Raw genomic sequence first — 27,636 nt, 5'->3', positions numbered from 1 at the left:
TATGTACAAATTGCAATTCGTTTATTGTTTGTTGGCAAATTATATTGATGCTGTTTGCACAAAGCTGAGTTTACACGTCGCAAGGCTATTGTCTTTGTTGCCATCTTGTGAGGTTTCGGTGTTCAGCATTTCCACAATCACTTGATGGCGATATCTTTTTATTACATTTTACTACAATATTTATACTAATCAAGTGTCTACATGTATTAGATCTCATTATAATGATTATAAATAATGTACAATATTCTTGCAATGAACTAGTCATCTCTGTTATCTCTCCATCTAGTAATTTCAGTATTAACATATTTCTTTACCTATTTTAATACCACTGATTTGATCTACAAATATTAAATTGACGCTGGCAGAGCTGAGTACTCATTAAGTTACTCTGCTTGTAACTTGTACTCTCAGCTAGCAGCAGAACGAAACAAAAAGGGTTTGTTTATTCCGTAGTCAGAAATAAAGCCTCCGACACATATTAGAGATGTTATGCTCTAGTTATGTTTTATTTGATTATAAAAATCATCCATTAATGAACGATTCATAGGATTAGTAAGCCTGCGTAGTGACTAGATTTGCTACAAACAGTTTAGTGTTTACGGTTAGAGTAAAACGCATCTTACCGTCGTGGATAGACTTTGAAAGAGTTTATTAGTTCTCTCCTTAATAGAGAGAAATCCAGGCATAGTTTCAGTGCAAACAGGCGGTTTCCTGTGAAAATCACAAATAAAATCAAAAGCTAAGCGCTGAGATCTTATAAATGTATAAATCTCTGTCGGGCTTATAAAAGTCTGTTGACCTCATTTCAAGACGATTGTAGAGTTTCTTTTTCATATAAAAATGATTAACTTGATTTAATAATACGCATGGTATGACTTAAAATTTTTGGCTAAGCAGATCGTTTTTCAGTTCAGTGGTAAATACACAAGTCCATGTATGTATGCATATTTAGTAAACTTCTAATATTTATAATTATGGCTTTCAATATAATAGTTAATTACTCACTCGTGTAAAAAGTTTATTACCTGGCGGATCTGATGGTGACATTTTGGCAAGGAGTCGATACAGACGTGACGTCAGAGGTTAATGACCACGAACTTGTAGACAGGGTCGAACAACTTAACAATAATTCTGAAAATTATATAATGCAACAATTACAAAACGTTTGCAACTAATGCTTTTTTTTTGGTGATAATCACAGTTGGCTTTTAGCGCCTCAACTTAAAGGTGACTATATCCACTGGTAAATTTAACAAATCGGAAATTTGCTCATTTCACAGATCGAGGTAAATTAGTTTGCTAATTTATGTCAACATAACTATTCAAATTAATTATTACTACTCTGCTCGATATGAAAACAGGAAGAGGGTTAGGAAAGCAAGGGGCTTTCTTTTCCTTCTCATCATTTTTAAAATTACGTTATAATATTTCTATTTATTTAGTGCTGCAAAATGAAAATGTGATACGCTTCAAATGAAAGCAGAATACGCATGTATTGAAATGACATGAAACGTTAAGAATAATCTAAAAAGGTCTTTGTCACAAAGGTAATCATTTTTGAAGAATATGAGCCGTTTACCCTTTGCGACTGGCAACGAAGGCGGGAAAAAAAGTTGGATAGGATAAATGTATCGATTTCTAATTCGCAAACAAAAAACTACACTAAATTTGGACTGAAAGAATGCGATCATCTGTCACGAAGCTCTGGTTGCTTTAACGATGCAAACGCATATAACAATCGGACAGTTGTCTTCCGGTTCTTCAAATCCCATCACAAAAAGTTGTGATGCTGCAGTGCAAATGTGAACATTGGTTCATTTGGTGATAAATTAAATAGAAAAACGAAATAAAATACCTTACATAGTAAGTGATGTGCAAAATAATGATCTATTTTTCTACGGTATTTTCTATTTTAATTTTATGAAAACGGTGAACACAACGTAATTTGTCTAACATGCGCTTTTGGTCTATTTCATATCAGCGTATAACTGTACTGCTTTTGGGCGCAATTCGCTGACATTTTGATTGAAACAATCTACGAAAGTTTGAGTTTGTTGATGTTCAATCGAACACCGAATATTACTATGTAAGGCAGGCTTTTCAAGTTTACTTATAAGGTTGGCTAGTTCTTATAATTAATACTACGTGGCTAACATGAACGACATTTATAGATCAAATTGCGATTCTTAGCCTTTATAGCGAAACTTAAAAATAATAACAAGCGATTTTTGCACTAGTTACATAACAGGAGTTATAATTTCGACTAACGACCACTCGAGCTATAAATCCTGATGTCGTGAATACAACACTCTTCTTAAAAGCAGATGGAGAAAATCTATACGGAAATAAAGAGCGATACCTTAGATAGGCTAAAACAAAACGGTACGCGTATAGTGGACTCTCTGGTGCTAGCTGGAAACTGCAAGGACCTCCATTCTCGCCGATGTGACAAGATCACACACAGTTATCTTGACTATCTATTAGACGCTGCATCAAGCGAGCAGACAGAATGAACCAGACTAAGTGACATTTGCTTCCTCTGGGTGCCACGAACGATCATCTCTCTGCTAATGATCGGTTGTGGCATCTATAATGTCGACTTGTGGAGAGAGCTATGAAAGATGCGGCGCCAACTCAAACATCAACGGAATCATAAATCATCACTTTTACAGCAATCGTAGTAATACGGAATCACAGTTGAAATTATTCTATGGCACGGCTAATGCGCATCTCTTTGAGTTACCTAACTAACGAGCATGCTTGTATGGTGGTTCAAATTTGAGCGTAGGCAATAATTATTACCGAATATTAATAATCAGGAAAATAAGGAATAAAGAATCACAGAAAAATTGCGCTACTATTATTATTTTATCAAATTTAATAACTGTTTTTATGGTTGTCATGCCGTTTTATAGGTCTGTTGAGGAAACCTTAGATATGCTCGGTAAAACCTACACAGGTTAGACTCCCAATGAGGCCGGGCCTTAGTGCTACAGCTAAAAAGAGGTGATTTTGAGAACTTGTCCACACAATAATAATAACTTAAAATGCTATACATGAAAATTTAATAACATTCGTGCCAAGAACGCATGTAAGCTAAAAGAAAGCGCAAAGTAATTCTTCCAAAGATTCCAAAGATTTTTGTCGTCTTTTATGGATCGCGTTGCATAAAAATTGTCACTCTCAAAACACCAAGTCTTCTATTCGGATAAAGTCATATATCATTATAATTTTTTCTTCTGTGTACTATTCTATCACTCTTGGTACAGGTAAACACAAACGTGTACTAATATTAATAGTTCAAGACATTTCGAAATCCCTGAGCTTTAGCTATACACATGTGCATATATTGAAAATAAGTAAGTTCCCACAAGTGTAGAAGGTTTTGGATTTCAAATAAAGAACGAACCTCTCGGACTCGTCGAGCTACATTGTGGATCCACGAAGCCGCATCAAACAGTAGATCAAACAGACCCTCAACCGGAAAACTAGTTACGCCTTTAAGATGATAGAGAGAGCCGTAGGAAAGTTTTAGCTACTGTACGCAAGAACTCTGCTGTTCTGGAGTTAATTTTTTCGTGACAAGGTAACAACAAGAAGCATACAGGATTTCTTCTGTCAGGCAAGCCTTTCTACGTGAAGAGAATTAGCAGGCTTCGATGTAGGCCTCTGTTTCATAAGCAGAAAGAGTCATGGGTCTTGCTCCTTCATCGCATTTGGGGCCTCTACTAGATGACAACGCATTTCCTTCATCGTCGCAATAACTCTACGGCTGGAAGAAGGTCTGCGATTCTTATCTGTGCTTCCGACAGCCCATCCGGATTGCCTCTACTGGTGGACATATGTTTATCCGCCGGAGAAGTGAAAAACGGCATTCCAGATCTAGTGTCATCAATCAGGTCATATACCCGCATTGCAGTCGGCTGAAGTTCCAGTAGGCCAAAAACCAACTGAGCTTCCCATAAACAGCGCCATTCGGGCGGAAGGAATGATATTAGAACCGCGAAAGGAAGAATGATATTTTATCTGCGGCGCAACACCAGTATATACGCTCGCGTCATCCAACAAACGCAGCTGGGAAAGCAGCAGCATGAGGACGAGAGGAAGAGAATACATTAAATGAATGAAAGCGACGAATCGATCGGGAATTGTCTTCAAATTATTTTGTTCAGCTAGTCGCTATCCAGACCGTTAGAGTAATTGGAGCTAATGTGGAAACGTTACTGAGTAACTGATGTACAGAGTATTTGAAGGGGCAAAGGTGGAATCGTCTACATGACATCTTCTCCAAAGGATCTCTCAAAGGTAGATCAAGGAGAGAATGTAGTATCTATAGCGGATTCTATGCTGAAGCTTCTGAGGTTCCTTCCTGAGTTCCTCGAATGGGATATATATATATATATATATACGTCAGAATCTGAAATAAATACTGCTGTTACTTCACAGTTTAGTTTCATACGATTAAATCGTGATATATCTTTGAAATTCTACGCACAGTCATACACACGACCATTCACCTATAAGGCCATGCATTCAACAAAACGACGCCGACGTACAATATAAAAGTATACACAGTCTATTTATTGATTTATTCGAATGCATTCAATTGTAAATTACACAACACAATATATCGTAGACACGGACTGACAAACGCAAACATGCGATTTTTTTTTGTTGTCAATTACAGGGATACTATTCAACAGCGCGACTTGGCGTAAATTGAATATCATGCCCAGCATGCACCTATCTTACACATCTCGCCACTACAAAACAATGAACGCCAGGAGACAAATAAAGACAACATATCAAGGCATACTCGACTATGTACGCCTGAACCTATTGCAGCTCTCATGGTGTTGCACTATAGTTTTGGTTGTATTATCTGTCGATTTGGTGTATTGTCTGTCGATAACGCGGCGTCGTTTTGAGGTGGTGTTTGGATTGGTCGCGAGTACCGATCGCTATGAGACGGTTACGAGCCGTCCACTACCAGGGTCCGAAGTAGCTGGGGTAGTACAGTTGCTGTTCAGTGAGAGGCCAGAATCATTGGGTTGGCTGAGGTTCCCGTCACTTCCATCACGGGTAGTTGAGGTGTTGAAGTGCACGTGGTCAGCGCTTTGTTCTGCTGTAGCATCTGCTACCGAATTTTCTGCAAACGCCCATCAAAGGTTTGTTAAAATAGGCGTACTAAGGCACGGCGCGGATTCCGTATAATTATACTAAAATATATAAACTGTATTTCATTATACTTTGTATTAATTTTATTTGTGGGCTCAATGGTTAATTTTTCTCACTGAGCATCAAGATGTCATTGCAATGAAATTATTGTGATTAATTATGTATTATAATATTTTACGGATTACAAATAACAACATGTTTAACTGCTACGTATGTAAGCTTTTAGGCCTGCAAAGTATTCAGAGACAAACCAAACTTATCTGTCCGCTACAGTCGCGCCGGGATACATAGTTGGTACTGCTGATCGTATACAAAGCTAAAAGATTCTTTGTCTGACGCCTAACATATTAGCATATATCAAGCAACAATCACACCCACTCTTCAAAGAACTATTCTCACATTGGAGGCAAGCACCGAAATATTAATCATTTAAAATGATAGCAGAACAGTTATCGTTAATTGAGAATTCCATCATTTTTCTCCCATACAGTTTCTCTCCGGAGTTAACTTACCGGCATTTTCCTCTTCTTCAATGGCGACAGCTTCTTTGTCTTGTTGGGAGCGACTCAAACGAAACCTGGTTACTGCTATAGAATCTCTCTTCAGCTTAAGCTAATGGCAGAAACCAAAATATATCAAGTTAGTGGAATAATAATAAAAAGATTTGCTTAAACATTATTGTTTAATATTTGCTATAGCCGAGTTGTGTTCGAGAAAAATCTTCAGTGTTTAGTAATATCAGTTGTATTGCCTAATACGAAAGAATTGTGTTCAAGAGATGATTTTAGCTGAAGTCCAATGTTTAACATGTATACTTCAAATAATCTTCAGAATCACTTTCCTGCTCGAAAGCTTTGTGTCCATTCAGCTCTCAAAAGGTCGATAAAGTGCAGTATACAAAACACTAGGAGATAAAAAAGTGTTCATCTATATTGGGATTAAGGCCTTATTTGGTCTTGAAAATCCTAATTTCTCATAGACCAGCAATGAACACTATCTGCAGAAGTTTGGAGGGCTTCGGTAATTATTATTGCTACAAATCGCATAGAGGCATACAAAGTTCATATATAAGTATTATTTAATACGGTATCTAAGGCACATGAGATACTCTAGATGTTCTACGACGCGTATTTGCTGTGAAAACATATATTTTTAGCTTATTGAACTCAATTCTAGTCGAATTACTGCAGTTTGGATGATTCCATCTGATTAAGTATTTTGTACCTCTGTGATCTAAAGATCGATAACCGTCCTTGCACAGTAATTTTATTACAATATTTTGCATGTTTCATCGTTCTTTTTTTAATGAGCGGTAGCCTTCGATAATCTTTATATTCAAAATAGCTCTTGTAAACCTACAAGTTTCGAAGACGCATTTCAACTGGCAGAAGGAAAAGGACCTCTATTTAGCACACTAAATCAGTCGACTCTTATCTACTCACTCATATAGAATAGTATTGTTTAGGTTTGTGTAGACAATCAAGAATGATACGGCGTTACCTTTCCGCGATGATCACGTGCGAGACCTAATGGTAATGATGCAAGTCTGGCGCCTTCGAAATTGCTCTGAGTAGTAGAAGTGACTGAGTGAAAAGCTCAACCGACCGTTATTAGCAGACAGCTGCTAATGGCAAACTCAGCCTTGACATCAACATCTAGCCCGTCAGTATGATACACATTCTGTACACGTATATGTGTATCCGTTTTTTAATGAACATTCGTTATATTCTTGCGTGAAGATAGCATTGTTGACGGCCATTGGAAAGCCTGTACTTTTTGCATTATTTTCTTTCAAGACGAGCATATCACTGGTAAACATACGACGAAGAGCTGTCGTGACCCATACTTGGTAAACTAATAACTGTAGCCGTTACTTCTAGCGATGGCTTCAAACTGGTTCATATGAGGTCTGTTTAGCTGGCAGCGGCCCAACGACGATGCTAACAATGATGATGGCGTCGAAGAAAAAAGAATCAAAAGTCAACTGTTGTCTGTTTTGCTGTTGCGGACTGTGACCATCAGCAGTTGGACTACAATATCTTTCATATGCATTTACGTATGTGTGTATTAATTTCTACCGAAATATTCAATAACGATTTTTTCAATCGTAAGTTCCTATCAGTTTAAGTAAGGAACTGGTTTTACAGGCATATAGGTAAATGTAAATGTTTCGACCGTGCACTTTTACTAAGCTACCTAACACGATAGCCACTGTCATCGGAATATACAGTTATTGTCAACAGCAGATATGAATCCTTGCTCAACCTAAATTTACGAAGCAATATTCCGGCTCTTACGATCTTCTCCGTTGGCCTGCTTCACAGTGTCATTAAATAACCCTACCAGAATCGACAATATTACAACGAAACTGACAGTTGGCGGCAGTAAGAACAGCAAACCACCAGTAGTTTCAGTTGTTTAGATTAGCGGATTACAACACCCACTATAAATCTGGCCTTAAACTCAGGCCAAATATGCGTTCGCGTACGCTGATAATAATATCTGCCTCATGAAACACGAAAAGACATAATGGTCGAAACATCTGCATAGTACGAAATGACGACGAGGATTGTTGGTTTTTGACCTAAAATAAATAGAGGTCAGACACACCAATAGCCAAAACTTTCAAGGACTGTTTTCCTAATGCCAATGTAAAAGTATCAACAGGCACGCGGTCTCAGATCGATAAGATACAGCCAATGCTTGCCTGTTCATAGCCATAGTGCGTCATTTGTACTTTTACGTTATTGGATTAATTATGCGCATGTATGAGCTAAACGTAGGTTGTAACAAAGTTGTGTCAACATGTTAGTTCTCGTGCGCTACGCTCCAAAAAAGTCATTGATGATTTTACTCACACCGGAATGATACGAATTCGAGCAACTAGAGGTGAACAGATAACCTTTAGATTATTATTGCTTCTAGTAAATATATATATTTTTTTTCCAAATAATTAGAGAAAAGTAAATTTATGTTAAAACTGGAGTTCACTAAAAAAGGCAAAATTATCAGTAATTCTTTGACATGCATACATTGTTTGCTTCACGTTCCGATTAAGTTAGGAAGATAATCAGCATTTACGGCGACGAAATATGAGCGAGAATGACGTTATCCAGTAACACTGCAGTGGTTGTAAGAGATGAAAGAAGAGGATGACAGGATTATTGGGCCTTTAATCAGGTACTGCGACCTATTACGTCAGTGGTCATTTCGATTAGCTCACATGCGTATGTATTATGCGTATGTATATGCGTATGTATGGACGTTGTAGTCTCTTAATATAAAAATTCTAGTACCTGCAAGACACACGCTCTCTCTCTCTCCCCCTCTCTCTCTCTATATATATATATGGAAGTTTTCAAACTTCAAAAATTTAAATTGAAATACGGCCAAAAATTTACTTTAAACAGCATAAACAATTTGTTTTCGTATTTTTCCTCTTGCGCTGGTGTATCGACGCCATCCGCCATCAGTGATTCATCTTCACACTGGTCTGTTCCAATCCCCAGAGCCGCCACCGCCGCCGTCGCCGCTATTAAAAACAGCTGTCTCTTCCAAAATGGCTACGACAAACTTCTAAGGCCCGTTTCCAACTTAACAACTATTTTTTACAGGAATCTTAATTCTGTTCTAATTGAAAGATCGATTCCCTTGTTTACGTGTGTCACTATCATTGATGAAACTTACCCTTATAGCGAGTTCTTTGGATATTATATGAAATGTAGTTCAGAAGGATATTTCAATACGTTAAAATCTCAATATCACTAGAGGCACTCTATGAATAAATGGTGGTGAAACTTTAGTATCCTCAAATGAATCTCATCTTAGTTGTAACGAGCAGAGATTTAGGCTAAATAGCTAAATTTTCATTGTTGAAAGCAAAATATGATAGTTTTTATGTATATTAGAGATAAGTAATGTTTATCTAAAAAAATTCGTAATGGTAACGGACAGGTTTGGCGAATTGGCAGGGTAATAATACTATCAGTTGTTTTGATATATATCATTTTTAAATAAGTTATAGGATTAATTGATAACTGTGATTATCGAGTCGTCGAGTCCACGCGCTAGCTTAATCCAGTAACATTTAATGTCTAAATATCTAAAATATAATTATCACACCAGTTGCTGGCCAGTCAGAATAAGTGGATTGTGCAAGAGAATGGTACGTCGATTGTAGACATAATTCGCCTAATTCTGTCCCCTCTATTATTAAGATGCTCACCGTAAAATGCATACCGTAAGCATTTTCTAGATTTGAACAAATTGCTTTTTGTGTATAAAGTTATTTCTATTATTAGCAGCTGTGGAAATAATTTTTTGTTGGAAACAAAACTAGAGAATGGATTAATAGCTGTTATTATAAAAAATATATTCCTTGTATGACCATAAAACGTTAAAAGATGATAGAAATCAGTTTGTGCTTCTTCACTCAAAATCACGATCCAAAGTACATCCTATTGCTACATTGGATACGCATCTATCATTCTCAAAAGAATGGCGATTAATACAGTTTTCTGGACCTTATATATGCAGCAATTGATTTCCTTTACACGGGAGATATGTTGCATTGGAACTTGTTTAAGGCACTTTGCTTCGAAAGAGCCGTTTTAGTTTTGTGCTTATTTTTTAAAGTTCCATTCATGACAGAACAAACAAGACCACTATATTATGAGGTGAATGCATATCTTGGAAGAATATTAATTCAAACCCGTAAAGGATATACGGAGTTTGATTTTTTTTTCTCTGGTTTGAAATTATAGAACATCCGATTTTACGAATAGTCGACGCTTATATTGGACCATGCGCTATGGATTGATAAGAAGTCATACGATACCAAATTTACCTTATGTAAATTGACAACGCTATAAAGGTTTGCTATATGAACAGAGCAAAGCTAACTAGTACAAATATATTGTGAATCAAAGTTATCAGCTTCTCCTTCTTCTGCAAATACCTAAATGTATCGATTTCTTATTTGTATTGAATCCCTACACATATAATCAAAAACAAATCTAGATCAACCTAACAATGAACTAGAGGTTTATAATCACTATTACTATTACTTTCAATGACTTTATTATTTGACTTCAATACCTTTCTTGCGAGAGGTGTAGGATAATCGGGCAGATCATCATCATCATCGTCGTCGTCGTCGTCGTCGTCATCATCATCATCGTCAGACAATTCGATGGTACTAAGCTTTGTTATTGTCATTAAGTGCGGCCGCTGTAGATGCAGTTCTTCCTCGATCTGTTGATTTCCTTGCTGACCCTGTTCATGCGCCTGTTGAAGTTGTTCCGGACTACCGCTGTCGCATACGGAGGTAAACAGATGGAACGGTTATCGTTGACCGCAATAACAGTGGCAGGGCGCCATAACAGTAGCAGAATTGACATGGCGTTTGTTCGTGATGGTCATTAACGCAGCAAATGTAAAATAATAAACGAAGCAGCAGGAATGCATCACCGTGACATTGTAGTCGTAGACACGCGTGAACACCCACCGCACAAGAAAACCAGTTGGAAAACGTGAGTGATGGACGAAATGACAAAAAGGAAGACAATCTACGAGAGTAATCTAGGTCGTTGTTAACAATGAGCGTCATTATTTTTATCTATTGAGTGATTAAACAGTAACATCATCTTTTTTTTTTTACGAAATATATGCTCTCACAGAACTGGACAATTGATTCTTAAGTTGTGACACCGATTTACGCTTCGATAATCGTAAATGATCATGTTCATCAGTAGGCTATGCTAACAGTGTACTTATGTTTGTGAAAGAAAGTATTTTTGTAGCTACTGTTGCGTTTCAAACACCTACCTAATTTCGATGCTTTCCTGGAGTGAATCATCTGCAGTTGGCCAGTTGTCTTGGGTTGCCTCGGTATTGCTATGGCTCTCCGTGCGCGCCTGGGGAAGTTTTTTGCTATTGCGTGCTCCCATTGTGATAGTGCTCTGCCTTTGCGGCTGTAAAGCACTTGGTCTCAGCTGAGGTAATATAATCCTTCTCCTAACGTTGTGACCCTTAAGTGTTCCTTCTTCTGCTATTGACGTCGATGTTGGTAGCTCTGTGTCTCGGACGTTGACGGTATCCGCTTCTGCGCACCTTTCGGCCTCCGTGTATTTGCAGCTGCTAAAAACGTCGGCGCCCCGGTAGAGGGCCCGTCGGTCCTCGCACAGAGAACCATCGCCGCCTTCCCCTCTATATCGGTTGTCTCCTACCACGACTCCCACACCATAGGCGTGATCGTCCTTTCCCATTCGCCGATAGTCACGAGAGGCTCGAGTAGTATCCGCAACAGAATCAGTAAAACCTTGAGCGCCAGCCGTCTTGCCGACAGCATTCCCCATAAGTTCGTTGTCGTCTTTGCGATTATCAGGTGTACTCGCACTCCGTGTGTTTAGGGATGAGTTGAAAAGTTCGGTTTTGTCTTGGCGATACGTTAGAGATGTTCGGTCAAATTGCTTTTCATCGACTGAAAAGGTACGCGCAGTTGCTGAAGATCCACTCGGGACATTTCGAGCGACGTTCACAGTTGATTGGTAGACGCTATGGCAATGCGGTTTGGGCGTCGAGTGTTTCAAAGAAGTAAGGCTGCGTTGATTCGTCGCTTTAATTTCAGGAGATCCCCATGAAGTAGATAAAGTCGATGTGCAGTCCTTTTTAGTAACTTCTTGAATTTGTAAGCTCTCCAGGGAAGGTCCTTCTACGTGACTCTGCTTAACTGCTCTCATTGAACTGTTATAGCGACAACGCATTGTCCGAGTAGTTGCAAAGGATGAAACCAATTTTGTGAGATGTTCCTCTGTTAATGCAGGAGGAGGTTCGATAGGAGGAATAGATGGTTCATCCGATGGTGGTATTGGAACTGCTTCGTTACTATCGTCCCCATATCCTTTTTCGACGATATTCATTCTCGCAACACTCGGCCGCCTGGCAGCAGAGTCGCGAAGAACCGCATCTAGATAGGTAGCTCTATCTCTAGAAATTTTAACCAGTAATTTGGAGCAAGGAACTGCAAAGTCCACATTCTCACTTGTGTGTTGCAGATGTTGCTTTGCTGAATCCATGTCCAACTATATTGCGTTACCTGAAGGAACTAGTAACAGTAACCCATTTGTTGAAAAAGTGCTGCTAGGAGTATTGGTTTAAAATGTCACGCTCTTTTTACAAATTGCATCTTTGATTAGATTTATTACTAAATATGCGTCACGAGCATTGTTTATTCAATAAATCAATTACCTTTTTTATTCACACAAGTTGTTGAGCATCTATATGCCACTAAGGGGTCTCGAACCAGGGACCTCTAGTCTCGTTTAACAAGCTGATCAGTTATATCGCTGCGATGAAACGTAACACATGATTACACATAAAATAGTGTTATCGATTTTGACACATTACGTTTGAATGAATCCCAGTTTAGTCATTTCGACTTAATTGCATTGACATCGGTTCTTAGGACAGCTTTACCTAAAACGATCTAGTAAGAATTTCTAATAAGAATGCCTTCTTAGCAGACACTGTTTGTGCAGATGTGCGCTAGAGAAGATTTCGACCACCGATTTTTAGCTATAAAGTGACCTTTTAGGTAAAAAGATACGAAACCTTACAGTATTCGTAGAATGCACCTATGTAAAACCCAAAGCCGCTATACAAGACATTGTATATGTATCTATTACATTATATGTAGGTACAGCCGGGTTATTTCTGAAACGATAATGTATCAAAAAATACAAACGATAAGAACCGAGGTTTGTGACTGCGCCCAATGAATGACACTCCCTGACGTATAATAGAAGGAAATAATAGATTTTATATGACACCCAATATTTGCGCTTCTTGTTCTTTGTATGCAATAATTTTAAACAGATATGTATCATACCTAGCGATAAAGTAAAGCTGTGAAAAGCTGACGGCTGCCTACAATACAGTGGCGTTAGCTGTATAAAAAGACTAAAAAGATATACGCTTGGACTACGATCATGCGACTAAATATCATCTTCGAATGTAAAAAATCTGGAAACAGAATGAGTGGAACTCGTTATTTTAATTAATATTTCGACGATTCTTTAGAATCATTGTTGAGATAAAGGAGGAAAAGAGATGAAGAGGAAGTAACTATATAATGCGGCAAAGCAGTGAGATATTAAGCCTACTAATATTTAAAGAAGTAAACGGTACCCTACGCGTTTACGCAATGTATTGTCTCATGGCTTTCTTACTGCTGCTGCCGACCCCGTCTTATTTACGGTCCCGCTATCCAGTTACTGACCAACAGTTTTTGACAGAGTACCGCAGGTCACATATCACACACTTGTCATGTCAAAGGCATAAAGACGCAGAGATATGTTGGTATCACGTGAAACGACTGCTTGGTGGAGTAGCAAAGTCCGATAGCGGGTGGAGGAGATCCTTTCAGCAACCTACTGAAATAGATCTACCATATTTGCGTTGTACTACCGGCAGGTATATCTTAATCAAAGCTGGGTTGGTCTGATAGAACTCTGCCCAAAAGAACCACGCATTTTTTATTCAAGCCTTACATTATCCTATGTATACTTCGCGTATATGCTGCGTGTGTGATATAGAAAAAATCATATTCTTTTCTGTATTATCTTACTTCTATTATCTAAGATTTTAGAAACTAAGATTTGATATTCTGCTGAATCAATTTCACCATTGGGTTCAACAATTCTAAAAAGATATTTTTTGATTCACATTTTTAGTAGAAAAAGTGTATTCGTAACCAAAATCATTGTTTCCTTATGGATTTAAATCTATTAGAAGAGGGATACACTCTTAGACGCTAAGTATTCTATAAATGTCGTCAAAACATTGAAAACAACTTACTTTTCCTTCCGCAAGCAGAAAATTCAACAGACATATTCGTTAAAGCATAGTTCAACTAAAAAGCTCAGGTAACCTATTGCGCATTATCACTACAAGGCTTTAAAAGTTTACCATAAAATTGATATATCGATATATAGTTACAGGAATCAAGCCTAGAAAATACTTAAAGTTGCATTACTGTCAGCATAACGTATTGAGGTTGTTTCATTTGTCGTAGGAAAAATTAGCCGATATACAAAATATGTGATAGCAGTAAATAAAGGTCGGCATTGTAAGTAAGTACTTAGTGCCTTCGGGTGTTACTTTCGAGCACGCCCTGTATCTAAGATACGGTTACTAGTTACTTAGGCTCATTTATGACAAACAAACAGACAAAAAACTCATAAATTCACATAGACATACACAGAAAACGAAAAAGAGCTATATCACCATCATTATTACTATCGCCATTAGTATGGAAAATACAACTCTTGCTATTTAATTTTTGCTCATTTTATTTATTTTTGCCGTCTTATTATGATGCTTTAGAAGACTGGCTAATCCTTCCAGATAATAACAATCCAAAATTAGCTGAAATTTTAAACGTTTTAAAGATTCTTGAAACCTTCTGTACATCCCAATGTGTGAACCGATCAGTTGTTTTATATTTGCTGGGGCAGCTAATGTTGATGCAACGTTTGGAACATGAAAGATAGGGAAAGTTTTAACGCCGGCGAGAGTTCAGCAGACTTACACACCAATAAGGTTCAGCACCCATGTGCAATCAGGAAGAATGTGTTGCGTATAGCCCGAAACATTAGTGCGAACGAAATTTATTCAGTATCAGACTGGTATATATCATGGAACAATTGAATCAAAATACAATTGCCTGGTGACTCATATACAACCGACTAGGCAGAATGAAAACACACGCTTTATAATTTGTAGATATAGATTAACAAGAAATGTGATTTAAGTGAAGACTTACGCTAACTGACGAAAAACACTTTTTGACGAAAAACAGCCAGAAATCGAACTACAAATTGCTTAACTTATATGGTGCCTTCATTGTTAACCAAATCGGGAGGCGTCATCGCAATGAAGGAAAGAAAAATCAGACGAACCCCTTTTATATCCACGCGTGTTTCTTTGAAAAACTGAGTAGATTACAGCTGTCACAGCAGAACCCCGAACGGCAGTGGTCGTGTACATTTCACATCACGTCGCGTTCCAATGAAACGGTGTGCTTCATCTTCAAGCGTATATCAACTCGCAAGTAAACAGCTAAGCAACGTTAATTTGTTGCATTGACTATCGCTGCTGCATCATACGGGGTAATTATTACATATTTCTGTTGTCATCTATATATATATAATGCAGCTTTTTATGATAATAAAGTAATACGAAATAAAAATATCCCTGTGACATAACGTATAAAACTGATTTGTGAAAAAATCATTTGTGAAATTAAATAGCTTAGGATATACTCAGTCCTACATACAATATACTTTAAGAATTTCGTTTTACGGTTATGGTTATGGTTAATAAGAAAGTGTACTAATTAATGCAAGTTCATTTTTAGTATTGACAAAGTATTGACGTAGTAATCAATGATGGCTAAACATACATTTTGTTTGGTGTATTTTTTTGTGGTGGAAGATGTCATATTAACGCATCCGTTTTCAGAAAGACTTCGTCTTGTTTTTGTTTTTCATTTCTGCTGCAGCTTACAGGAGGGCCTTCGAAGGGATAAAAGAGTAACTTGTGCCTCAAATAACTTCCTAAACTCGATTACCTGCAACTGGTTGTTCTTAGCCATTGCTCAATAAAAATAAATCATTTCCCAAATTTATATTAGAACAACAAAACTGTTTATCAGCTAATGTCATAACCCCTATAAGTATATATTTTACTGCCACAAAAAGATGTTTACTGTCTAATATCGACCCTCCATTTAATCTTCATAAATTAAAATCAAACAGAAGTAGGTAGATTCTCGGAACGCATTATCAGAATAAATGGTTAAAAAATCCTCAGAATATGTTTTCGGTAAAGCCTAAAGACCTGTCAAGAGAGCTCTCGTAGTTATTTCGAAGTTAGCTCAAAGTTAAGTACAAATGTATTACAGGGACAACCGCGCCGCTGCTTCGTATTCAACTGTTGAATTGTTTCGCTGAATGGTGATGGTCTTTTTAGTTTGGTCTACAGGTATTGCCGAACAAATTTTGATACAAACTAAGGCCCAATTCAACCAAAAAGTTCTACGTAAGGCTTCGATGGTTTCGTCTTATTTCAAATGGTAATGTCTATGCTTTTAAAGGAGTGCTCATCATAAGCAAAAAGGCCGAACGCAAGACAAAAGGCAAGAAAAAGTATTTATAGGCATTCGCACATCGCGAGTGCCCAAATAACTGTGTTTCTATAGAGCCATCATAGAAGTTTTAGTAACGAGCTACAAGAAGACGCCTCTGGAGTTTGAAAGCACGTGAGCGCCCTCACACACCGCTGAGACGCCTGCTAGGGCGACGCTCTTTGCTTTTGAAATTTACGTACAAGCAGGGTTGCCTCGTAGCAGTAACTTATTCTTTGTAAAAGTAATGGCAAGATTCCTTACAACATGCATGCAGTTCAAAGAAGAAGGCTAGCCTTTGTGTATCCCGTACGTCTGACTCAGTATCTAACCCTGGGACGAAGGCCGAGCAAATTGGACTCTCTTTGAATTTCACTGTAATAGTTTTCAGTACTATCCGTGATGCTGCTAAAATCATTGTATCCAAGCATGGGATCCTCAAATGGAAGTCTAATATTAATCACTAATAGAGATATATTTCTGAAAAATACTTTGTGCTTGCAAAAACCTTAAAAAGGCTTAAAACTGCACAAAAAGCTCAATATGTCTGAAAGGAAAACTAGATGTATATGTATACATATGAACTGCATGAAAATTTCACACTACGTTTAGTAACTTGGCGAACTATAGCAATGGTTCAAGTTACCAGACTCATTTGATTACACTGATTGATTTACCCACATACATTTCACTTGAAAAAAAAAAGTGATAATTAAGATGATGCAGAAAAAACATAGTTTAACTAAAGGATATCCAAATATTTCCATAGGCAAAAAAATTGCGATTACGATTAGAAAGAAAATAACATGGAAAACAAGCCAATTGTGATGGCAAGTCTGATACTTTCCAAGGAGCCTTCTTATTTTTTTTGGATACTTCCGACAGTGTTCTATCTAGATAAAGTGTCAAAAATAGAGTTAGGATCTTACTGAGCTACTATGCTATTAGATCAGGTTTAGCTTAATACTCTTCAATGAAAACATTTTAGGTAATCGATTCTTTCTTCAAGCATTTTTAACAGGGCTGCCGTCTCATAAAGAATCCCTGTATCTAGGCCGACGGTGTGCTTTCATTATCTTCTTTTTGAGGTTGTCTTCGCAAGTAAGTCTCAAAACAATATTAGTTGATGTCAAGAGCCATTATTCAGCAGAATTTATTTCAACGTTTGTTTTGGTGACTTAAAGAATAATATCTATCACTACCGGAATAAAGCTAAATATCTCAATCAGCATTTCCTTAAATCAAAAAATTTATAATCGATTCTTGTAGTGCAGTTTACTAAGCTATATTAGTTGTATCTTTAGATTAGGCAACGCGGCTTAGATAAGTACAGTCTAACAGTAGTTCGGATAGCAATATTATTATGACTAACTTTGTCTGGAGGAACATTCTGAAAAATAGTTTATGTGAGCTCATTCACTTGATTCTATAATAAAGACGCAGAGCGTAATACTTAGTTGTTATTTAAACCTTAGTTTACTAACTAGTCCATAGCACATGCGAGAGTAATGCCGTAGCCACATTAATGGAAATACGCCGAATTAGACGATATATTCAAGGGCTTCTATCTACAAGGACTTCCATGTGGCTGTTTGATGATTAGTAATCTATGCAATTTATGTAATTATCTTCCATATGTTATTTTCGTCCAGTTATTTGCGGCATAGGGACGTTTCACCTCCTCGTAAATTTAAATTTTAACACGTAATGATAAGGACCTGTGGACTCGATTAAAAATAAAGAAAAGGTTCCCGTTGCTAAATATTGTATACATAGGCTCAAATCGAGTATTTGAAGTATGATAGTATATCTTATTATACATATAAGCATCAAGATATTATTACTATCTAATTGCTACTTTGGTTGCGTTTGTAGTTCAAGATAAGGCTGCTGGAAATAATTAAACCGATTGTCAAATAAAGTTGGACGATTAGTCATCTCTACTGTAATTGAATTCTGTTTTCACATCGGGTTTGTTACTAGAAAATCAATGGAATTGATATTTCAATTAAAAAAATTATTAATACCTTCACCAGGTACATATGACATAATATCATATAACCAAGACAAAAATTATGTTAGTGTCCTGACGACAACAATGGAAATATCAATCTTAAAATTTCGCCGCTGCTCCAATTTCACCGATATAATCGTTCTTGTATTTTTTTCAATACTATTAAAATTTAAAAGAAAAAGGGACATTTTATTTTTGCTAAGCTTTAAAAAATAGCTTACATATAAAGGCTTCCTTAGGCGTTAATATACCTAATAGAATAGATTTTCACATTTATAGAATTACGGTGCTCTGTATAAACACTAAAGAAGTTATCTTAACTTACAAAAAAAGTTGACCTAGAATTATTGGTAGGATATAATAGGATTGTTATAGATGCTGTTTTTCTTAGCTTAAATTGGTAGTTCGGTAAGGTTTAACAAGTACTGTTTAACTGATAACTATATTTAAAAGCCACACTAAGTATCTGTCATTTTGTGCTTATATGAATAAAGAAAAAGCGTAACACAAATACTATATGCAGACCAGGATTTATACGCTGTAACTTTGCCTATGTTGAAATAAATACTGTCAAATGGGTGCCAAAATAGGGTACTACAAGTCCAAATTTCTTTGACGACTGAACTTGCCGGTGATGTGCAAGCACAGTAGTTAGATTTCACAGGGTACTCAAAATCTAGTTATTTCTAAAGATCAGGTGCTTCCACTCCCTGTATTGTTGGTCTAGGATTCCAGATCTCTGGAAGTCTGGAAACGAAAAACATCTCAATAGCACATTTAACAGCTACGACTGATTTTAATTAAGATACTTTAACCATTTTCCAAGTGTTTCTCGAGTTATATAAATTTGGTAAGGAAGTCAGTAAAATAGTTTAAACAGAAATAGGAAACTGTCCTCTACGAACATTCCTGCTTTTCATTGTACAATAACCCACTTTTTCAAAAGATAAGACTGAATTTATTAGTACCCGGCCCGATGAGTAAAACGAGAAAATACACAACTATTATTAAAAATAGACTTGGCGAAGTGAATATTTGGGCTTATATAGGTAGTCCGATACAGCATTATCCAAAAATTACATTGCTCTATTCCTAGGACCATATTCAAATTCATATTCACCTTTGTTACGTAGTTTTTAATGAAATATTCAAAAGACTAAATTGTAAAGGCGCAGGCCCATAGGAAACCACTCACAGGAGCTAAATTCATATTTAATTACAATATTAGTAGCCGCAATTCTAGAATTAGATAACTCATGCAAAAGTTAATTAAGGTTTCGCTAAAAAATGCCCAAGCCTCTTTTTTTAAAAGAAACACTCCATTTTCTTTAAATGAATGAAACAATCCATTACTAATTATCGTTCCTAGTGGCTCTAAGAGAAGTTTCAATGGCATTACTGCGGCTAGTAGCCTTGATAAAAATTATTGGGCAAATAGATCAGTCAAGGATTACACAATCCAATATGACTAGACAACTCTGTTCGGCTAAATTACATCGGTCTGAATATCCATATGGGGCAAGAAACGTTTTTTTATAATCAAGGCATCTTTTCGAAATTTCGCCCAACTTTTGAAAAAGGGCGTCAGTACAGAAGTCTTGGTCAGTGCTAGACGGGTATTTGTTGAATTCACTTTGCAACCCAATAATGTACACTATAATGAAAATGGGCAGCTTTGAACCATACTGATTTTACTACTTCATCCGTGCATATAACTGTGTTACGTGACTATTGGAGGGATACATTTTCCTTAGGTCTCATACAGATTGAATAAAAGTGCACTTAGGGCTCGCTGAGAAACGATCAATTGAACGTATTAAGATGTATAGGTAAATGCGCAAAAGAACTTACTTTGAGTTTTCGTTTTAGTTTCTCGGTTTGTTCATGAATCAGCCGTACGATCCCTTCGATTTGAGGGGGACATACATTACACAGAACCGTTGGTGATGCGATTTGTCTTCTCTATGTTGCCTTTGTTTCACGATCTATATATAGAGATTTACGAGACTGCTTAGCGCAAGCGAAGCAATTCGACTTCTTACGATTTGTTTACATAGGGATTACGCTTATAGGCTGAGTGTAAACAACAGACACATTCAACTTACCTGGGTACAGCGATAGGAACCTGTTCCGTTAATTGTTACGCTGCGATAATGTATGGTATGTCATTACGTGCGTTGTCTTTTTGGCGACCATGTTTTGAAGTGCTTGCCAATGGCCGTATCTCGAATAATGGAAGTTCTGGAGACACTATCATATATTTTTTTATAACAGAAGATCTATGTTTATGTGGCGAAAAAATCGCTTTACATTTTTGGAGGCTGATCATAAATGAGTTTCAGCAACGGAGAAAAAAGGAAAGTGCGCAAGGCCACACACAAATTAGCTTTTCCTTAGCTAGTTTGTTTTCGTGCAACCCTAGAATTTGAATGGAAACATCTATTTGGTGGAAAACTAAATAGAGCAATCTACTTGCCCATCTTATTGAAACAGCTACTTACGCAGGTTTTGAGGCTAACGGGGCAATAAACGTTTAGAGAGTGTTCAGTGTACTCATCGCTTGTCTCGAAGATGTTATAACAAAACCATTTCTTAGTCGGTTTCATCTAGTTTTTTATTCACATAGATACCTATAGATATATGTAATCACATAAGACGGGTTCTATTATACTGATCTGGCAAACGAAATTTTAAAAAAATCTATATTATTCATAACTGGTTGCATACAAAGACAGAAGACTAAAACACTTATCGGCAAATGGTAATCTTGTATTATAAAAATGTGACTATAGGTGCGCTTCGAGTAGCTGGCTCACAAGCAGTACAATGCCATTTTTTACCTTAGATAATTCAAAACACAAATTAATCATTGAAGCAACAAAACGCTTAATTTTATTTCCTGTATCACCGTTCTGCCTACAACTTCCTGGTCATTAGTCTGTATTAATAGACGGATGATCAAAATCTTTAGTTCTGGCTTACAACATCCTGCCATATCCTTTCGATGAAAGCCCAATTTCACTGTTCTATAACGGTGGTTCGATCAATGAAGTGTATTTGGCGGAAATAAATTAGAAATTCGAACTGTGAATACGCTGCTCCCAAAGATTAATCCTATGTGACACCTGTGGGAAACCATGAGGGAAAACTAACAGTAAGTATAGGCTATAGTTATACTAAGGTTAAACTACCTCATTGAATTGGTTAGAAGAACCATCCTTACACTAAATCGTGAACCAAAATCAGCTGTTGGTAAAGATGAATTATGCTTCAGAGATGAGAGTTACTAAAAGAACATGCTAACTTTGATCGCGAATGCAAAAACTGATTGAATATAATAAAACGACCCTTAATTGCAATTTTTTTAATAAGCATGTTACCTTCATATGCAGATGGTAAGCCTGTCCGATGTCGGAAGCTAAATTCCGCTCGGACTCTGTGTCCGCGATATTTGACAAATTTGGCAGAGACTGGTAAGAACTCAAAGGCCTAAAAGTATGAATTGAAGAACATTAGGTCAGTCTGTGAACGAGAAAATAGTGCAGTTAAAGAAGTATAACGAACAAGTGACCTTCATTTTCATATAAGGAAAGGTCACAAAACTAGAATCTGTCGTATTGCGGCAAACACGGAAAAGATTGCGTTCTATTTTTGCCTCTGGTGCATTCCTGAAGGTATGCTAGGCCTCATTCTATGAATATGTACTTTTTAAGGAAGGTCAAGTAAAGTCGTGTGTTCTAGACCAGCTGTGTTTTAGTATGATACGAATACAATTAGCAGTTCGCTTTAGTCGTACCGAGTACAAGGTGTGCGTGGTACTTTTCAGCTGCTCGCTACCTTAGCTTCTTCTAATTTGTATGTAGAGGTATTTGCTTGGCTGATTATAATCGTACAATATCCAGACGATCCGATATCATTAATGTGTTAATTCCGAACCCACGCTGTAGCTTGGCGTCACATCGACGCGGCTTAGTTTAGAAAATTGATAATATGGATCGCGTAAATCATACGATAGCCAATTTTATGTTCTAATGTATATTGTAATGTTTCGAGGCTGCATGATTTTGACGGGTCGACATCATACCGGTTTTGTATGCTATGTCCCTGCTTTTCACAGTAATTCTCCTGCTGCCATTTCACTTCCGCGCCAATTTTATTACAGTGAATTCTTTTTGCTGAAATGGCCAACAGCATTAGGCATTTTAATTAGGCCGGCAGACATATGATCTTAATAATTTTATTTGCACATCAGTTTATGGGGAACAACTCGTTATGTACGAGTCCTATTAATAAGTAATATAATTAGTTATATTAAAAAGTCTACGTGACTTCGTCTGTCATATAGCCATTAACGTAAAAAAACAGCTAAGTAGTATTAAAGCTAGATTGCGATTTAGTGGCGCATGCGGCATTTTAGTTCGTCTGTCCATGTTGTCTGAAATTAATTAGTTACCTTCTTGATTGATCCATTTATCCATTCGGAAGCGGACTTCTTTTAAAGCAAAGTTTCGCCTTAGTTTGCCTTTTTGTACATTTAGGTCGGGGTCGTTTATTTCATGGGTCGTAGAATTGGGTCCAAGGAATTGAAATTGATATCTATCGGCTGCTATTGTGTTAGGCGACACTGTAGACGGAGCTCGAAAATCCTGCAGAATGTAATCACAAGGACATTTAAGCTTTTTACTTATTTGACTTATCATTTACTTATTAGACATAAGGGAAAGCCAGTCCTTTGCGTATGTATATTTTAAATAGAGTTCCAATTTGCGTATTAGTGATAGAATAGTTGCATCTTCGAAGTATCCGTGTGAGCGCACCAGATGATTCACTTATTCAGATCTGAAAATGTTCATTCGTATGTTACCAAAATGCGTGTTATATTATTAAAGTTAATTTTACAGCTTTTATGTAATTTTACGTAATTCGTTGTCAGCACTAGTAAATTCACTGCCTTGTAGTGTGCACTACGTATTCATGATACCCAACGCTAACACATTAGTGTTAATATATATATATAGTATCGTATTATACCTGGTTCTGGAGCTTGTTTTGGACTCGACTGTTATTTAAATTCAGGTTATTTAGTTGCGGCAAAACCGAGCCGCTGGTTTCAGCATGAGCCTTTAGCGTGAGTTGCTGTTTTTCTAGTGGCCTTCCTATTCTTGAATCTGCATTAAGCTCCTGTAAACAAAAAGAATCATAGCAATAACGAAATAAGTCAAAACAAAACATATAGTAATGTTTAGGTCACCTTATAAAATCAATAAAAATAAACAAGTTAACCGGCGTTAAGTTAACTTAATACCCATATGTGTTATGTGAAAAGCACTTTTTCAGGAAATTAATTAATTCTGAATTCTACACAAAAATGCTGACCCCGTTAAAAGCTACAGTATCTAAACTGGGAAGAAAACAATCATCATCGTTAGCGGATTGCATGAAAAAGACAAAATAATAAGAATATGGGACACTAACAACTCTTAGTGGCAGGTTAAAATATTAAAGTTTGGTATATTCGAAAAGGTGCCGTAACGAAAGTAGTTCACAATGTGAATTAAATTTAATACCAAGAGATATTTATTTTCAGCAACACGCAGCAAAAGTTACTAACCGCATGTAGCAAAAGTAATACAAAGGGGCGAAGAAAAGGGTGCCGGTTCACGCATCCAGCTAAAAGCATTGACCCCTTTGATAAACGGTTCGTTTTCAATTTGAGCGTGAGTTTATTTAATATAAGTTTAGAGTCATTGCAACCCTAAATCGACATTAAATTCCCACGAATTTATGGGGACCAATAAAGACTATATGCTTTACAAGCATAGTCAGATAATATCTGAAGGTAAAGTATCGATAAAAGATTTTGAATCAGAAGAGATATCAATAGGCCAAAAACGTAAATTTTAAATCGTTTGATTAAAATCAGTTACCTTTATTGACAGATTCATCTGGTAAGCACCATCCACAAGCAAGTTAGACTCGGAACGAACTTGATAGAGTAAGCCTAGTGAAAACGACAGATACATTTCAATTTACTGAACTATTGCATTGTCAAAGTCTAACGGTGAAAGTTAAAATACCTCATTTATTTTGCTAGAGATAATTTATAATTTATTTCAAGCTTACAGGGACGTTCCCAGTCATCATCATCAGAAAGCTGTTTTGCTACTGGTATTTACCGCCGACATGGAAATAAAGACCACAGACTCAGATCATTTACAAAGCCCTGAAGCCGAGAGGTGCTACATTCGTAGAGTTACGATTTTTAACATTTTTCAACATTACCATTTAAGGGCCAAAATCCTATGACGGTGATAATGAAATTGAGAGATGCCATCTCCAATAAAGCCTCATGTTAAAGGCTTTTGTTTAAGGAAAAGAACATTTTAATAATGACCATGGGGATTTAGAGGTAACATTTTACTTACCGTCAACCGATCCAACAGCCTAACTTTACATCACTTTAGCTTCTCCTCTGCTAATAAACAATTGTTGCGGTGTATTAATGTTTAGCGGTAATCAAAATGAGAGAAATGCCGTGACAAAAAATATCAACATAAAAAGAAAGGTAGACAGAATTGAAACTCGATTGGAAAGCTAATTCATCAAAAACAGGCCTTACACTTTTCCTGCAACAAAAACAAGCTCAAGTCATATTTTAGCTATGTCGTTTAGCCCCTAAAAAACTTAATCACGCCGAAAGCTCAGAAAAAGCACAGGCCCCTTTTTTAGGAGAGATAGTTGATCGCCTAAGTCGGGCAACTACAGAGAACAACTAGCATACCGTTGTAACGAGCATTTGAGGAATTAGCTTATTTGTTTAAAATTAATAATAAAAGGTATTTTTAGATCCTATAATAAATAGCTTTGGGCGCAAATTTTAAGCTAACCAAGTTTCAAAACTGCAAGTTCGTTCAAGGAAACGAAGTCCCCCCAGAGTAAGGCTGACAGCACGGTTTGGTGAATTTCGGATTCCAACGCATTTAGCTTTCAGGTATAACATTGCTTGTTCAATCATGCAACCCACATGCGCTTTATAGCTATAGCTTGACCATTCTCCAAATATGCATTACAAAGCACTTTTTGACTCTTATTCGAGAAGTATATACACATTTTTTCTTTTAAGCACGTGGGGTAACGAATACATAAGTATATGCCAAGATCAACAACCCGTATATCCCTAGAGTTACATACTTAAAAATCGAACCAATTACTCATGCGGGTCGAACGCTTTAAAACAGTAATGTACTAATTTTGCGCGGGCAATACCGAAACAATATTGTTATTATCACGTTCTCATTGAAGTATTGTGTTAACAGCGTTCAAGCGTTGCTGTGAAAATGCTCATTTTGAACTGTTGCCGCTCACAGTAGTTTAATGAATATTAGCACCAAATGCTGTACAGTTAGCCGATTACAAAGAAATGGCGTTTAGCAAAACACTACTGCAAATACGAGATACCTACTCATATGAAGACTTACGCATTGAGACCGAGTTCAGAACACGAGCCTTCGTAAACAAAATCTATTCGAAGATGATTCCGCTTCTGACAAGATATGAATGAAGGGATGAAGATATGCTTCTCCAATAGAAACTGTCCGTTCGCGGAACGTGAAGCAATTGGAACTGAACAAGCAGATTGAAGCCGATATTTAAATAGGCGAGAAGTAATTGTTCTTTTCGATCCCGATTGGTGAGAGGGTTACGACGCATGCACATGCACTTAAATTGGAGTCCTGTACATACGGCGCAAATATGGCCGTTTCTACAACATCAACACTCTTTAGAACGTGACATACACTGCCTCATAGAGCATTCAAATAATTAAAGCATGTAAGCCGATAACTCTAACACTTAGTTGGCGTCTGACGGTTCTTTAGTTGCGGGAAATACGAGTGTGAGCGATTTCAATGATTTCCAACCGCAGTAAGCCCCAATCATATAACACACGTTTGAATCTTCATATTCCTATGTTGAATCTTCGATCCTTAGCTACTAAATACGATGATACTGCAAGCAACAATCAAATCAGAAGCAGCAGTCCTACGTATTCCGTGTAACACGTAAAAAGACAGAAGCGCCTAGCCTATTAACATAGATGTAATGCATTCATATAAAAAGAAAATAGCGCTCTCGCAGTAGATTACTTAATTCATTTTACACCCTTTGTCCAAATTGATTCGCGATGTACTAGACAGTGTTTTTATTGATGCATTTATACTGTTTGTTTGAATTATAGTTCCACTACTATTGATGACAGAGTATATCATGCTGATCCGGAAAAGGCTGTTCTAGCCGCAGATACATTGGAAACTACGGGGAGAAAAGTTAAATCATCTAAAAATTATCTTTGCATCCCGTTTTCCAATTAGAGTAGATGGGAAATGCATGAACATTACATTTTTTATAGGTACATTATCAACCTCTCGTCGATTCAGTCCGGGTAATCTGCTATAGAGCCCATCATGTGGTGCGATGGTGTTGGAGTTACATATATTTTTATTCAATTGAATGACCTTAGATTTTTGCAGAGCAGCGCATTGATTTCGTGGTCCAATACAAACGTATCCTCTGCGTGGCGAGAAATGTATCCTCCCGTGCATGTTAAAATTTGCGCATGCATATTATATAGATGTACAAACCTCTGAATCCTAATTTTCTATGGAGCACAATGGTAGATACGTGCTGACGCCTTTCTCCTACTTTTTTTTATAGACGACAATCGCACATCGTTTTGGGTACTCGTTGTGTAATGAATTGGCTAATATTAAGACAAATGTTCATATACTGATTGGATGCAAATAGTTCTGTGGTAAACAGATGCATGCATATGTAAATTTTTTCACGAAATCACTAGCGATTAACTAAGTTTCGCCCGTCAGTTGTTTTTTTTCCTAAAGGACTGGACAAATAGTCATCACTGTAACTCTATTGTGTGTAATTATACATCGGCTGTCTAACAAAAAACGAATATCAGACATATCTGCCTGTCTTCAGTTTCCTTACAATTTTATTTGCAATGACCCGCATGTTTTTACTATGTGATAAATTTTGGTAAATGATTATGTATATAGGCAACATAACGACAGCATGTAGGAGAGCTACCGCGCGAATCGACCATCATAAATTACGATTTTGACATATACTTCTGCATGCCGCCATTGATGTTTTCTTGAACGTGAAGTAGAGCAAAAGAAGGTTTTGTAGATATACTCACAGGGCGCCAATATGCCGCGCATGTTTGGCCCTATACCACAATCCA

General features: G+C 37.0%; 2 protein-coding genes and 1 long non-coding RNA gene across 9 annotated transcripts in view; 1 reads left to right on the top strand and 2 right to left on the bottom strand.

Annotated features, from left to right (window-relative positions):
* LOC111248769 (uncharacterized) overlaps positions 1-20,428 on the bottom strand; it is a 24,515-nt gene extending 4,087 nt beyond the window's left edge. For 2 of the 6 annotated variants that reach the window (XM_022801680.2, XM_086986527.1), the window contains exons 1-8: positions 15,002-15,179; positions 12,427-12,524; positions 11,005-12,283; positions 10,276-10,489; positions 5,691-5,790; positions 4,991-5,149; positions 1,026-1,131; positions 624-711 (exon numbers count right to left, since the gene is read on the bottom strand). In XM_022801680.2, coding sequence (XP_022657415.1) covers positions 624-711; positions 1,026-1,131; positions 4,991-5,149; positions 5,691-5,790; positions 10,276-10,489; positions 11,005-12,254 — 1,917 coding nt within the window. In that variant the 5' untranslated portion in view covers positions 12,255-12,283; positions 12,427-12,524; positions 15,002-15,179. Of the gene's footprint in view, positions 1-623; positions 712-1,025; positions 1,132-4,990; positions 5,150-5,690; positions 5,791-10,275; positions 10,490-11,004; positions 12,284-12,426; positions 15,180-20,228 lie in introns of those variants that run through there. The other 4 variants (XM_086986528.1, XM_086986529.1, XM_022801679.2 and 1 more) reach the window with 4 other exon arrangements.
* LOC111248770 (uncharacterized) lies at positions 11,527-16,084 on the top strand. 2 transcript variants are annotated; one of them, XR_002672675.2, is made up of 3 exons: positions 11,527-11,667; positions 15,179-15,347; positions 15,740-16,084. It is a non-coding gene; the product is annotated as an uncharacterized LOC111248770 (long non-coding RNA). The 2 variants fall into 2 exon arrangements; XR_015326055.1 differs by having other exon boundaries at positions 11,631-11,772.
* An 815-nt stretch (positions 20,429-21,243) lies between the features above and the next one.
* LOC111249534 (uncharacterized) lies at positions 21,244-26,039 on the bottom strand. Its single transcript, XM_022803528.2, has 7 exons — positions 25,856-26,039; positions 24,305-24,378; positions 23,409-23,558; positions 22,831-23,023; positions 22,462-22,552; positions 21,758-21,866; positions 21,244-21,502 (listed from the first exon to the last, which is right to left on the bottom strand). The coding sequence occupies exons 1-7, from the start codon at positions 25,857-25,859 to the stop codon at positions 21,449-21,451; spliced, it is 675 nt and encodes a 224-aa protein (XP_022659263.1). The 5' UTR covers positions 25,860-26,039; the 3' UTR covers positions 21,244-21,448.
* Between the last annotated feature and the right edge of the window lie 1,597 nt (positions 26,040-27,636).

This window comes from Varroa destructor, unplaced genomic scaffold, assembly GCF_002443255.2.
Source record: "Varroa destructor unplaced genomic scaffold, Vdes_3.0 BEIS01000004.1, whole genome shotgun sequence".
Taxonomy (NCBI): Eukaryota; Metazoa; Arthropoda; class Arachnida; order Mesostigmata; family Varroidae; genus Varroa; species Varroa destructor.
The sequence above is the reverse complement of the archived record's forward strand: the minus strand, read 5'-3'. Positions and strand labels throughout refer to the sequence as shown.

Excerpts from the sequence above, each read along its gene's own strand:
- LOC111249534 (XM_022803528.2), bottom strand. Across the intron at positions 22,553-22,830 it reads TAAATGGATCAATCAAGAAG|CAAAAAGAATTCACTGTAAT; the intron begins GTAACTAATTAA and ends TGGCCATTTCAG. Across the intron at positions 21,867-22,461 it reads GGACATAGCATACAAAACCG|GCCTTTGAGTTCTTACCAGT; the intron begins GTATGATGTCGA and ends TCATACTTTTAG.